This window comes from Dioscorea cayenensis, chromosome 19 (assembly GCF_009730915.1).
Source record: "Dioscorea cayenensis subsp. rotundata cultivar TDr96_F1 chromosome 19, TDr96_F1_v2_PseudoChromosome.rev07_lg8_w22 25.fasta, whole genome shotgun sequence".
Taxonomy (NCBI): Eukaryota; Viridiplantae; Streptophyta; class Magnoliopsida; order Dioscoreales; family Dioscoreaceae; genus Dioscorea; species Dioscorea cayenensis.
This window is the reverse complement of record NC_052489.1, coordinates 1,508,803-1,521,122: the sequence shown is the minus strand read 5'-3', so window position 1 is coordinate 1,521,122 and position 12,320 is coordinate 1,508,803. Positions and strand designations below refer to the sequence as shown.

Below are 12,320 nucleotides of genomic sequence, written 5' to 3'. Positions count from 1 at the left end.
TAGAAACAGAGATCTTGTAGTACATTACATCCTCTCTTGAGAAAAATTTCCACTGGTAACTTGGGGCTTTTGTCCCTTTTTTTTTTGTCTAAAAAATTGCCAAGAATTTCCATGATGCCCAATAGATATAAGAATTGATCAAGTGCAGTCTGACTTATAGTAAAATAGGGAGCTACTAAACACAGACATAACCAAATCACATCCTAATCAATCACATGATCAAAAAGCTAGATCCATTTTCAAGCTCAATCACACTTCATGAATAAAAAGGTAATGAAGATGAGGTTTATAGAAACTACAATACATTATGCTTTCAAAACTATAGCTATATTGCAAGGAATATTTAGAACATCTGATGTGATAGATTGTGCATAGAAAAAGATTTTGGAATTGACAATGTTAAATTCTAAAAGTTCCATCAGTACAAAAGCAATCCTCAGGACTATTTAGGAGATACATGATTGCGCGGTCCCTTGGTGGGGTGGACCATTTCCTTTAGGCCTATACATTGGGAACAAGAAAAGACCTACCACATCACATGCTTCTTAGATGTTCTAATTACATCAGGCTTCATTATGCAATTGAAATTAGTATTTTTTTCTATTAAGAATAAGATTCTTCATTTCAAAGTGGAGTATTATTACGGCTTTCTCAGTTACTAGTCTAGATAGTGAATTAAACCCTGGTAATGTAGGCCATTTTGTAACACTAAAGATTAACAAACAAAAAATTCATGACAAAGAGGTATTCAAGACTTAGATTAAGATCTGACACAAGAAGAAACCATAAAACCTACACCAAATTGAGTGAGTGATACTTGTGCCGGTAGCTGCCACAACAACAGTTTCTTACTTCTACAAGTGATATTTTACACCAAAAAATGATACACTAAAAAATGAGACATATCACAAATTCCAAGCAAGTGTCCCGCCCAACCACCATGAGGTTATTTATTAGTTTCAACCCAAATCTCTGCAGTGCTCCTTATTAGATTTATCTTTATCATGCTTCTACTTACAAACTGGTGTAGAAAGACCAGAAAGCATAGAAAATCAGGTTGGGGGTTGGTTAAACCATAGAACATGATATTAGGCCTTAAAACCTGTGATCATTTGCTTGATAAACATATGTTGCAAGGACCACCCTAAATGGTCATAGTTAACTCCTACGTTCTAAGGTAGCTATCTTAGTTTGTGCCTAATCAAACAGAGAAAAAGTTAATGACATAACAGTTTGATTTCAATCAGGGAAATTTCTAAATCATGGAACCCATATAGAAGAAACACATAGAACCTTGAAAGAACATTTGAAAGCCACAAACAATTTTTTTGATGAGCAAATAAGATGTGGTAAAGAGCAAGTAACTACATGGAATTTCTTGAAGAAGAGAAAAGCATTGAAACCAAAATACTCCCAGTAGAAAATGCGGTTAGTCATCCGGGCCAAATCAAGATAAGAGGAGGTTCCTAATTCATTAACTATCTTAAAAAGAAAAACTTCCTATGTAGAAAAATGGTTAATGCTAATTTACCTTGAAAAGATCCTAAATAATGGCACGCAAGTCCTAGATAAATCTTGTACTTAGCTTCAGTTTTATAATCATTTATAATGCATTAGAAATGTTAAGGACAAAGCATTTCAAGCTGCACCATGTTTATGGAGCACTGAGTGCAACAATAAATGCTCCCGCTAGAAGTGCCTCATTAGATGTGAACTTATATGTCTTCCATGTTTCCTTTAACAAATTTATCAAATGCTACAGACCACATAGTCAAAAATTATTAGCAGGCATAACAGATTTATGTGATTATGTTAATTGCACATCATAACATTCCCTTAAGGACAATAAATCCCATATGTTCCATGAGAATTACAGGCTAGGTTTCTTTCCAATACATCACTCCTATGTCCATGGCAGGCACAACAGAAACCAGTCTACTTCATATTAATCTCTTGAATTAACAATGTATGGAAAACAAGCTCTTTCAACTCAAAAGAAAGAAACAATATTCAGTCGGTCAATAAAGTACAGTTGCTATTACACATATCACCAAATCTATACATATCTTCAAGAGAATAGTCTGAGCAGTTATCGTGACACATACAGAGCTAGTAACATCCCTACAACTCCAGGCTGTATTATAGCAAAACAGAAGCACACATTTGACTTATTCAAGTCAATCATTTCCCAAATCCATTTTTCATGTATATACCATCAGGTTTCAGATAGCAAAGTAGCACAATACAACGCAGATATGATAAGCTTTTATTCAAAGCGCCTAATCACACATTCCATTGCATTATAATCAAGATGTTTCAGAGAAAAGATCATATTGATTCTTATCATCACAACACAAAAAGGCTTTTGAATGGGATTTTCGTTGAATAGGCAAACTTCTCTAATTCACGTACAATAGGTATAGAAATTTATAAATGAAGGAAAAGACATACTCACGACACACAAGGGCTACAACCTCTTATCCAGCGACGCAATTCTTAAATCTATCAACTGCTCCCTGAATGCACCATCACTGAGCTTCAGCATATCAGCCAATGGCATAGACAACCCGCTCTCCACCAGCATTTGTTGTCGCGGCTTGATCCTGCCTTCCAAGCTAAAAGCAAAATACTGAGGGAATTCTTTCAGCTCCTTAAGGTCTCTTCCCATTTCATTAACCAAAAAGTCCCACTTGGGCTTGAAATTGTTTTCAATGCTAAACGTCAACAACCCAGGCGACCTCAGAACCATCTTCTGTGTCTCTTTATAAGAAAAGCCCAAGCTTTGGATGAAGTCCAGTTTCGGAATTAGGGTTTTCTCGACGCTGGAAACCAAAAGGAGGGCGGTCTGAGAGGTGATGCGGTGGGAGCCGACAAATCCGAAGCGGCGGAGGAAGTAGAGGGTGGGCTGGAGTTGGTTGGGGACGGATGTGACAAGAAGGCGAGGACAGCGGAGGACGGTGCGGCGGAGGTGAGATAAGGGAATGCCTACAGGGCCTCGAAGAAAGCGGAGGGCGGCAATCAAGGGGTCCTCAGGGTCGGAGGTGAGGAGAGAGGGGTGGTGGGAAAGGATACGCGAGGCGTCGTCAGGGAGAAATCCATGGGACAGGAGGACGTCAGAGGCGGCACGAAGAGAGGGAAGGGGGGCGGAGCGGAGAGCGGGATTGGCGGCAAGGGCGCGGGAGGCGTCGATATGGAGGTCACGCTGGAGGTAGAGCAGCTTCTCGCGGAAGAGAAGGCCGGCATCGGAGGTTGAGGTGAGGATCTCCGACGAGGGAAGAGGGCTAGGGTTAGGGTTTGGGAGAGGTTTTGAGGAGAATGGGGGTTGGAGATGGAGACGAACCATCGCCATTGGCGCTGCTTTGCGAGGAGACTCGCGGCAGCGGGAGCTTGAGGGATCTTATCGTTTGCTTTCAACGGTCCAGATACGTCGATCTTTGGGCCGTTGGATTGATAGCACTGTGTTCATGGATGAGGCCTGGATTTTATAGAGAGGAACGTTTTGCCAACCTGGCCCATTAAAATGGGCCGGGCCTCAGCGAGGAAAAATTCGATTCCTTATATTTTTATTTTCTCTCTCTGTGTGTGTACTTTTATTAGTAGTTTTGAATAGAAAAGGTTTTTTTTTTTCAGGGTTGGGGATGAAATGAGAGTTTATTTGTATTTCTATTAATATTATCAATTTGAAATGCATTCTATGTCCTGTATGAAATATCGATTGTGACAATAGTGATATTCAAACCTCCAACAAGTGCAAAAATCTATATTTCATATGATTAATTATGTTTTAGAAGAGAGTCAAGCTCTCAACAAAAGTATTACCACTCACCCGGTACAAGTGTACAACGATGATTTTTCTAGATGATTCTTTTTATTAAGAATTAGTTGTTTGAGATATGATTTGTGACTATATAGGTAAGAGTAAATACTTCTAATAATAAACTTATTATATTCTCATTCTCAGTTTTGTATAAAATAAATTTAAATCATCATAATTAAAAAAATTAAAAACTTAAGCCAACGATCTCTTATTTATTAGCATTGAATCCTTTGCAATTGAAGAAATAAGTTCGAACCTTAGTTTACATTGAAACGAGAATTTCGAATGGGTTAACGTATTAATTCTTTCATATGCACATTTAACATAGTTTGTTCATTTTATTAAAAAAAAAAACGAATAAAATAAATTATTTAAAACACATCGGACTTAAAACACCATTTATTTTAAAAAAAAATCATGTTTAATTTGATGGTTACAGCTTATAAGTAAATCAAAAAATTCAACGGAAAAATAGAGATGTCTTCTATATTACGCATAATATTACTTTGATATAATTTTCTTGATTTAGATTATGGAATAATTAAATCTAAAACCAACTTATTTTATTGATTTTTAAATAATTTACTTTTACATACACTTGTTATTTGTTAATAGTTCTAATGACTAACTAATGATGATGAAGATTAATTTTACAACATTAATAAAATGAAAGCACGCAAAAGACGACTTTGATTTGGTTGTGGTCCCTTTGTGTCTTTGACAAACAAGAGGACATGTTTTGCAAAAGTACATGAAGATGCACATCAAACCTTACCAAGATACATTTATTCTCACTCTCTGCCTCTCTCAAGTTCACAATAAAAGACAAAACCCTCCACATGAACCTCTGTTTTGGGGTCATAGTTGCACACCACTTGTTTATATTTATTTCTCTCATGAAACCCTTCTTTTAAAGTTTTCATGCACTGATAAAACTTTTCATAATATATGGAAAGAGAGATGATCCCACGGAATCGATTCCATGATAGTTATACTATAGAACCGAGATGTGACTCAACCTCATCTGTTAAATTACCTCGATTTAATAATTTTTAAAATAAAGGACATAGCTCTTTTAAGATAAGTACCAATATATCTCTAAATTATATAATAAAAAACAATAAAATTTATAAACCCATGGTTAAGAATATGCCACGTCTTGGTTCCGTGGTAATTACCACGAAATCGAGTATCCCGGATAAAAATTCATATGGGAAAATGAGGCCAATGATTTTTTTTTTATATATATATAATTTTTATAAACCACATTGAAATTTTTTTTATTTAAAAAAACTATAATGAGTATGCTAATATAGTACACTTTGGATTCCATTGGATCAAGATCATTTTTAATTTTTTTAAAAACTAAAAGTTTAATTAAGGAGACTTTCATGCTTACATCCATTTAACAATAACGGCTCACATTTCTTATTTATTCTAACTATTAATGCCCTATGTTTTCAAATGCAATTTCTTCTGGAGTTTTGTGTGGACCTTCTTTATGCAAGATAGGCAAAATGTGTTATTTCCAATACATTGAAAACTTACTAATTCTTTATGTTGGAGCACCACATGATCTTAAAATGATCAACTTTGTTCTTTATTGTTTTTGAAAGTATATCCAAACTTATAGTTAATTTTTAAAAAAAAATCTCTATTCTTTTAAATTTGGATTTTACACTGATATTAACTCTATCGTAACCTTAAAAAATTATGCCAATGGAACTCTTCCACTTAACCCATCTCGTAGTCTCAATCTCTAGGCAAGTTAGACAAGTCTAATTCTCTCGTTAAGGTTCTAGATTAATTACTTATAAAATCTAATTTATTTCGAAATGGAGAGCGCCTTACACTCTTTATCTATATTCTTTCTTCTAATCCAATTTACTAGATGCCAATTTTTAGATTTCTTGCTCAGGTCATCACAGTAGACTAGTAAAATCCACAAAGTTTTTTTAGAGAAAGGCGATGCAAAGCCGAACCTGCGACGAACACGTGGGGGAACAACACTCACCACCGAATCATGCTCTCACCTTACGTGAGATAGGAATTGAACTCGGGGAGCCACGTTCGACACTCGAAGTAAACACTCTATGCAAAGGACCCTATGCCAATAGATCAAATCGTTGGCTACAAAGATTTTCTCTAGAAAGAATTGAATCTCAATTCTAAAAAATTATGGCTTGTAAATCAATAAAGATTCTGTAAATTATATGAAAAAAGAAAATGGGTTTTCTCAACTATTATGTTTTTTTAATGATGCTCTACTTGATAAACAGTGGTGGAAAACCTACTCCAATCAAGAGGGTGTTGCATGCTTTCTTTTGTAATTCAATCTTATTTGCCTCCATTTTCCTTCTACACTTCTACTTCCCTCAATTAATTACATGCTTCCTTTTTTTGCATTCATTTCTTATTTTTAGTCTTTTATCTCAGATAATTCTAGTGATCATTTTTTTTTGGAAGTTAATACCTCTTTATCTTTTATCTCTACCATGTTCCTTTGTCTTTTTTTATAACTTTTTTTATTTATTTATAATGTTATTGGTTTAGTTTTCTTTTTTAATGAAATTATGATTTATCTAATTTATTTATAAAAACATATACACACTCATCGCCCATATACTTATTCTTTGGGTCATAAAACAAATATTTCTTTTATTCATGCATATTATTTATTTAAATTATATTTATTGATGTTGGATGAGGTAACAAAAAAAAAAACAGCAAACACATCACCTTTTCTTTTAATATCTAAATCTTTTGTCATATATCATTTACTTAAGGTTATTATTTATGTAAAATCCAATGTAGTAAATCACTGCATACAACCCCATTCTTTATATTTATTGACAAATTAGATATTTAGATTTTATTCAAGTTTGGTTTTTTTTTAATCAATTAAATATAATTTTCTCCTGCATTAGTGTTCTACCATAAATCAATTGAAACTGCACCATTTACTCACATCTAGGTTATGGGCACACTTTTTAAGATTAGTCAACCACCTAGGCATCTCAGTTACTTTTAAAAAAATTTGGTCTAATTAGAGAAAAAGCATTTTTTTCTAATTTTAATGATCTCTAGGTCCTTCTCATTTTTGTGATTAGCTCTAGAATATTTGAATAGAATGAAATAATCTAATTTTTCTCTTGCATTTTTTTCCTTTCGATAATTAATTTGTAAAATTAGTCACGTGCTAATTGTTTATATTAGTGCAACCCAATAATAAAAAAAACTAATTTGGAAAAAAAGTTATCCTTCTTAACACAATGTTAACTTTGTTAGTTCTCTAACAATCATTGATGATGGTGTCCCAGAGTGTGATTATGGCGCTCTTCATGTTGCTCCATATTGTTATTTTATTTTATTTTTTTTCTTTGTTTTGTTCAGTTTGATTTGTTATTTTTTTAGTGTTTTATTGTTGGTTTGTTTAGTCTGTCCTTATCCACTTACGGTGGATGTTGTTAAATGTTTTTATTAGTTTTTGATTTAGCTTCTTGTTTGTTTGTTATTTTTCCTTTCAATAAATTGCAATTCATCCAAAAAAAATAAACATTTGTTTTTTAATTAAAAAAATAAAATACAACAAGTGAAAAAACAAAGCTAAAATCACATACCAATTTTAACAAAGTCACAAGATGAATGTGTGTGCAGGGCTACAGAGGCTCAATGTAATCACGGCGCTTTTTGAAGTGTTATTCCATGCAGTTGTCTTTTTTTTCTTTTTTTCTTTTTCACGTGGTTCCGTTAGTATTTTTAATTTGTTTTCACATGGTTCTGTTAGTTGTTTAGTCTGATCTTATTCATTTATGGTGGATGTGATTAGATATTTTTATCAATTTTTGGTTCAACTCCATGTTTATGTGTTTATTTTTTTAATTTTATAAAAAAAAATAAAAGTACTTTATTTTTAATTAAAAAAATAAAATACAACAAATGTCAATATTAACAAAATCACAAGATGAATGTGTGCAGGGCTACAGAGGCTCAATGTAATCATGACCCGTTTTTTTGAAGTGTTATTCTATGTTTTTATTTTATTTTATTTGTTTTCATATAATTTGGTTATTTTTTTATGTTTTTGTTCAGTCTGTTCTTATTCATTTATGGTAGATATGGTTAGATGTTTTTGTCAGTTTTTAATTTAACTCCATGTTTATATATATATATATATATATATATATTTTTTTCTGTTCAATAAATTGTAGTTTATCTAAAAAAACAAAAGTTTGTTTTTTTAATAAAAAAAATAATAAGTGAAAAAACAAAGCTAAAATTACATGGCAATATTAACAGAACCAGAAGATGAATGTGTGTGCAGTGCAGGCTGCTGCAGAGGGTCAATGATGAAAGGGTAATACAAAATGGACCCCACCGTCTTCAACATCTGAACCCAACCACGAGTCCAAATTATGGCACCGTCTCCGCTTCCAACGGCTACTACTAATGCAACCTCTCTTTCTCATCCATCTTTTTAAATCCGCTCTTTTCTCATCACATCAAACACCAATTTCATCCAACCATATTTCGCCACGTATTCCAAAACAAGCGAACCAGTTACGCTTCCGTGTATTCTATTTGAGATCTCGCTCATCCTCTCGATCGAATGCTACTAGTACTGCCACTACTTCTCTTCTCTTCTCTTTGCCATTGGCTTTGGATTTCACTGTAGAGAAGCGCGTCATTTGGAGTGGGGACGATGAGGGTCTTGTTAGAGCACCACTTGCAGCGTGGAGGGGTGTATGTGTCTCTGCTGGTGCTTCTCCTTTCCGGTGCTTTGCCCTTCTCTCTTCTCACCGCTTGGTCATGCCTCTCCTTCTTTGTTCTCGGTGAGATTTCTATGTTTTCTTTTTGTTGTGTGTGTGTGTGTGTGTGATTGGGTTTATTGGTATTGATTTCTGGGGATGATCTTTTGGGAGAATGGATTTCTATTGAGGTTGTGAGAGTTGTGAAAGTGTTTGATTTGTTGTAAAGTTGGCGCCTTTGGATGCATTTTATGGTTTGGTTTTCATGGGTGTTGTATTTTTTTGATGTTTCTGATTTCTTGTTGTTGTTTTTGTGATTGTGGACGCCATTGAGATTGTCAGTGGCTAGAATCTGAAAAAGGCTTGATTTTTAGTTATCTGGTGAATGGATTGGAGAAAGAATGTGAATGTTTTTTAGTACTGTAAGGAGAGATGTGTTGTTTGTGATTTTTTTTAATTCCTAGTATAGCGGTTTTATAAAAAAATTTGATCTTTGATTATCTGGTTTTTAGTGGCTTTTGGAGAAAGTATGACATTTTGAGCTTTCTGTGGAACAATTTATTCACTGTCATGAAGGGATCAGTTTGATGGTTAGGATTGTTGCAAAAAAGAAAAAAAAGAAAATTGAGCCCTTTTCATGATTGTGTTTGGAAATTCTTCTTCAAATGCTGTGTGCTCATTGTTGAGGGCTTGCTTGTACAGTTTTTGTAAGGTATTATGGTGTTTCCCTTCTAGTAGTTTGATTGTGAGAATGCACTATGTTTTATCATTCATTGAATTGTTGTTTCCCATTTATCAGGTATCTAAGTGCATTTCAGTTGGTTGAGGTATATAGCAAGCCTTCTACATCCTATGCTTTTGCATAATCGTAGCTTTTTTTTATTCTTTACTTCTGTTTAATCGTTGATCTCAGCCTTCAAGCTATTCTCTGCATTCTGTACTGTACTGACAATAGGTCACATGGAGAAGTAAATTGTGAGCAGCTAGAGACAGTTGTATGAGAAATGTGCTGAGTTGTCTCAAGATACTAACCTTCATAATTTGTAAACATTTTAAAATTAAGTTTTAAATAATGTTTTATGTATAGCTGTTGACAAACAAATGCACATTTTACATAAAGCTAGATGCATTTACTACCTTCTTTCAATTAAATACAGAAGCCCCCTGAAATTTTACTCTCTTAGTAATATCAAGTTCTGAACTTTTTCATGCAGGAATGGAATTCTCCTAAACCTAGGCACTTGTCTCTTATGAGTGGCGCTTTACAACGCCAAATTGTGAGTATTAGACACAATGCAAGAATGATTGTTGTTGGTAGATATTGAACTTACAATGATGACTCCTCTAACCCTTATTTTTTTCCTTAGTCAAATGAACAGAAATCTGATCTCTGGGCCCCTTTGCCACCTCAAGGATGGAAACAATGTAAACAAACCCGGAACAATCCCAGTAAGTGTTTGATTGTGCTAAGTTCTCCATCAATATAAATTCCTGAAGTAACACATTCCATTGAAAATTCCTTTGATGACATTCAAATATCTTTGGAATGCTATCTATTTTTCTTAAGATTTTTTTACTGTGCAAATAGTTCTCCCTGAGGTGCCAAATGGGTACATTCAAGTATTCCTTGACGGAGGGCTCAACCAACAGAGAATGGGGGTATGTATGTTCTACCTCAAGAATCATGGTACATGAATATGGATTATGAATGATTACTAGGGTTTCGTGTCCTCCCTTTTGTTTTTATTCCTTAGGTTCAGCAAGCCTTTTTTTATCCTGGTGGAACAGATACCTAATTTGTTTGCAGTTTATGTTCTACTTTTCAGATATGTGATGCAGTTGCAGTTGCTAAAATATTAAATGCTACACTTGTGATCCCACACCTTGAAGTAAACCCTGTTTGGAAAGATTCAAGGCATGTCTAGCAAAACATTACAAACCATATATCTTTTGCTAACCATGAATGCATTGGTAAAGTTATATTTGCTTCTGCAGCTCATTTGAGGAAATATTTGATGTGGATCACTTTATTAATGTTTTGAAAGATGAAATCTCAATAGTAAGAAACTTGCCTGAAGAATATTCTTGGAGCACAAGAGAGTACTACGCCGTAGCAATTAGGGCTACAAGAGTTAAATCTGCACCTGTTCATGCTTCAGCTAACTGGTACCTGGAGAATGTTTTGCCAGTGCTGGAAAGGTTAGTAATATTTGAAATCTCAATGGTGTGTAGTTTGTATTAAGTCAGTGCTTGCATTTTGGCTGATTTCTTGTTTGTTTGTATGTTCCTCCAGTTCAGATATTGACTATTATTTTTGTTTAATTTCTCAACCATGTCATTTTTTCCCCAGTTATGGTATTGCTGCTATTGCTCCCTTCTCGCACCGTCTCGCTTTTGACAGCTTGCCTGAGGATATCCAACGATTACGTTGCAAGGTCAACTTCCAAGCATTGACTTTTGTTCCTCACATCAACGAACTAGGCGAAGCCCTTGTCCACCGCTTGAGGTATCCAGCCCGGCCGCAATCTGGTGCAGATGAATTCATACAGATGTCAGTGGAGGAAAGCCACAGTGAAAGTTTTGGAAAGTTTGTGGTATTGCATCTTCGCTTTGATAAGGTAATGTATCAATCCTGACACGTTATAGAGCTGATTGAGTGATTAGAATTCAGTAATACACTGATTTTGTTATACCATCACATGCTGATCTGAGTGAATGTGCAGGACATGGCTGCTCATTCAGCCTGTGATTTTGGTGGAGGTAAAGCAGAAAGGCTAGCTTTGGCCAAGTACAGGCAGGTGCTTTGGCAAGGGAGAGTCTTAAACTCCCAATTCACTGATGAGGAGCTGCGGAGTCAAGGGTCGATGTCCTTTGACTCCTGAAGAAATTGGATTGTTGCTGGCAGCCTTAGGCTTTGACAGTCAAACCCGTCTTTATCTCGCCTCTCATAAGGTTGATCACGCACTCATATTGGCAAAAACCCGATGATTTTCCTGTAAACGTATGAAGTTCCATGGCTAAATACATCTAATCTCATAAATAGGTCTATGGTGGAGAAGCGAGAATCTCAAGTTTGCGCAAGCTTTTCCCTTTAATGGAAGACAAGAAGAGCCTTACTACTGAAGAGGAGCTCGCAAAAGTTGAAGGGAAGGCTTCTCTTTTAGCTGCTGTTGATTACTATGTTAGCTTGAACAGTGACATTTTCATTTCCGCCTCTCCTGGCAACATGCATAATGCCATGGTAACCTTCTGATAACTATGTCAACACCATTGTTGATCGAACATCACTCGAAAACCAAATTTTGTGATAATTTTGTTGTTATTTTTAGGTCGGTCATCGAACATACGAGAACTCAAAGACAATACGGCCAAACATGGCTTTGCTAGGACAGCTCTTTCTGAACAAGAGCATGGATTGGTCTGAATTTCAACAAGCTGTGCAGACTGGGCACAGGAACAGACAAGGCCAGATTAGGTTGAGGAAGTCAAAGCAATCCATATACACATATCCTGCTCCTGATTGCATGTGTGAGGGCTGACGTTTGGAAAGTCCAGTTTCCACTTCTCATTGGTGACTAGTTTCTCTATTTCATTTCTAGTAATACAAGGTCAGACCTCTAGCTTTCATTTCATTTGTAATTGTGATTCTATCTACATGATATCATTAATTAATCTCACAAACATTTAGTTGTGTTCAATGCTTATATATTCTGTTTTTAAGTGCCGTATATGTTTCAGTAGCATTAATTTTATGG

At 35.0% G+C, this 12,320-nt stretch overlaps 2 protein-coding genes across 2 annotated transcripts; one reads left to right on the top strand and one right to left on the bottom strand.

Moving 5' to 3' along the window:
* Positions 1–2,467: 2,467 nt before the first annotated feature.
* On the bottom strand, positions 2,468–3,349 carry LOC120250641 (transcription termination factor MTEF1, chloroplastic). Its single transcript, XM_039259469.1, has one exon. It carries the CDS (start codon positions 3,347–3,349, stop codon positions 2,468–2,470), a length of 882 nt encoding a protein of 293 aa, XP_039115403.1.
* Positions 3,350–8,453: 5,104 nt separating this feature from the next.
* Positions 8,454–12,245, top strand: LOC120249981 (O-fucosyltransferase 31-like). The gene is given in 12 exon segments (XM_039258701.1): positions 8,454–8,588; positions 8,590–8,649; positions 9,780–9,842; positions 9,933–10,014; positions 10,154–10,224; positions 10,392–10,480; positions 10,561–10,764; positions 10,916–11,183; positions 11,289–11,423; positions 11,425–11,517; positions 11,609–11,806; positions 11,895–12,245. Coding segments are annotated over 12 exon segments (1,542 nt in total). The 5' UTR covers positions 8,454–8,519; the 3' UTR covers positions 12,105–12,245.
* Positions 12,246–12,320: the final 75 nt, after the last annotated feature.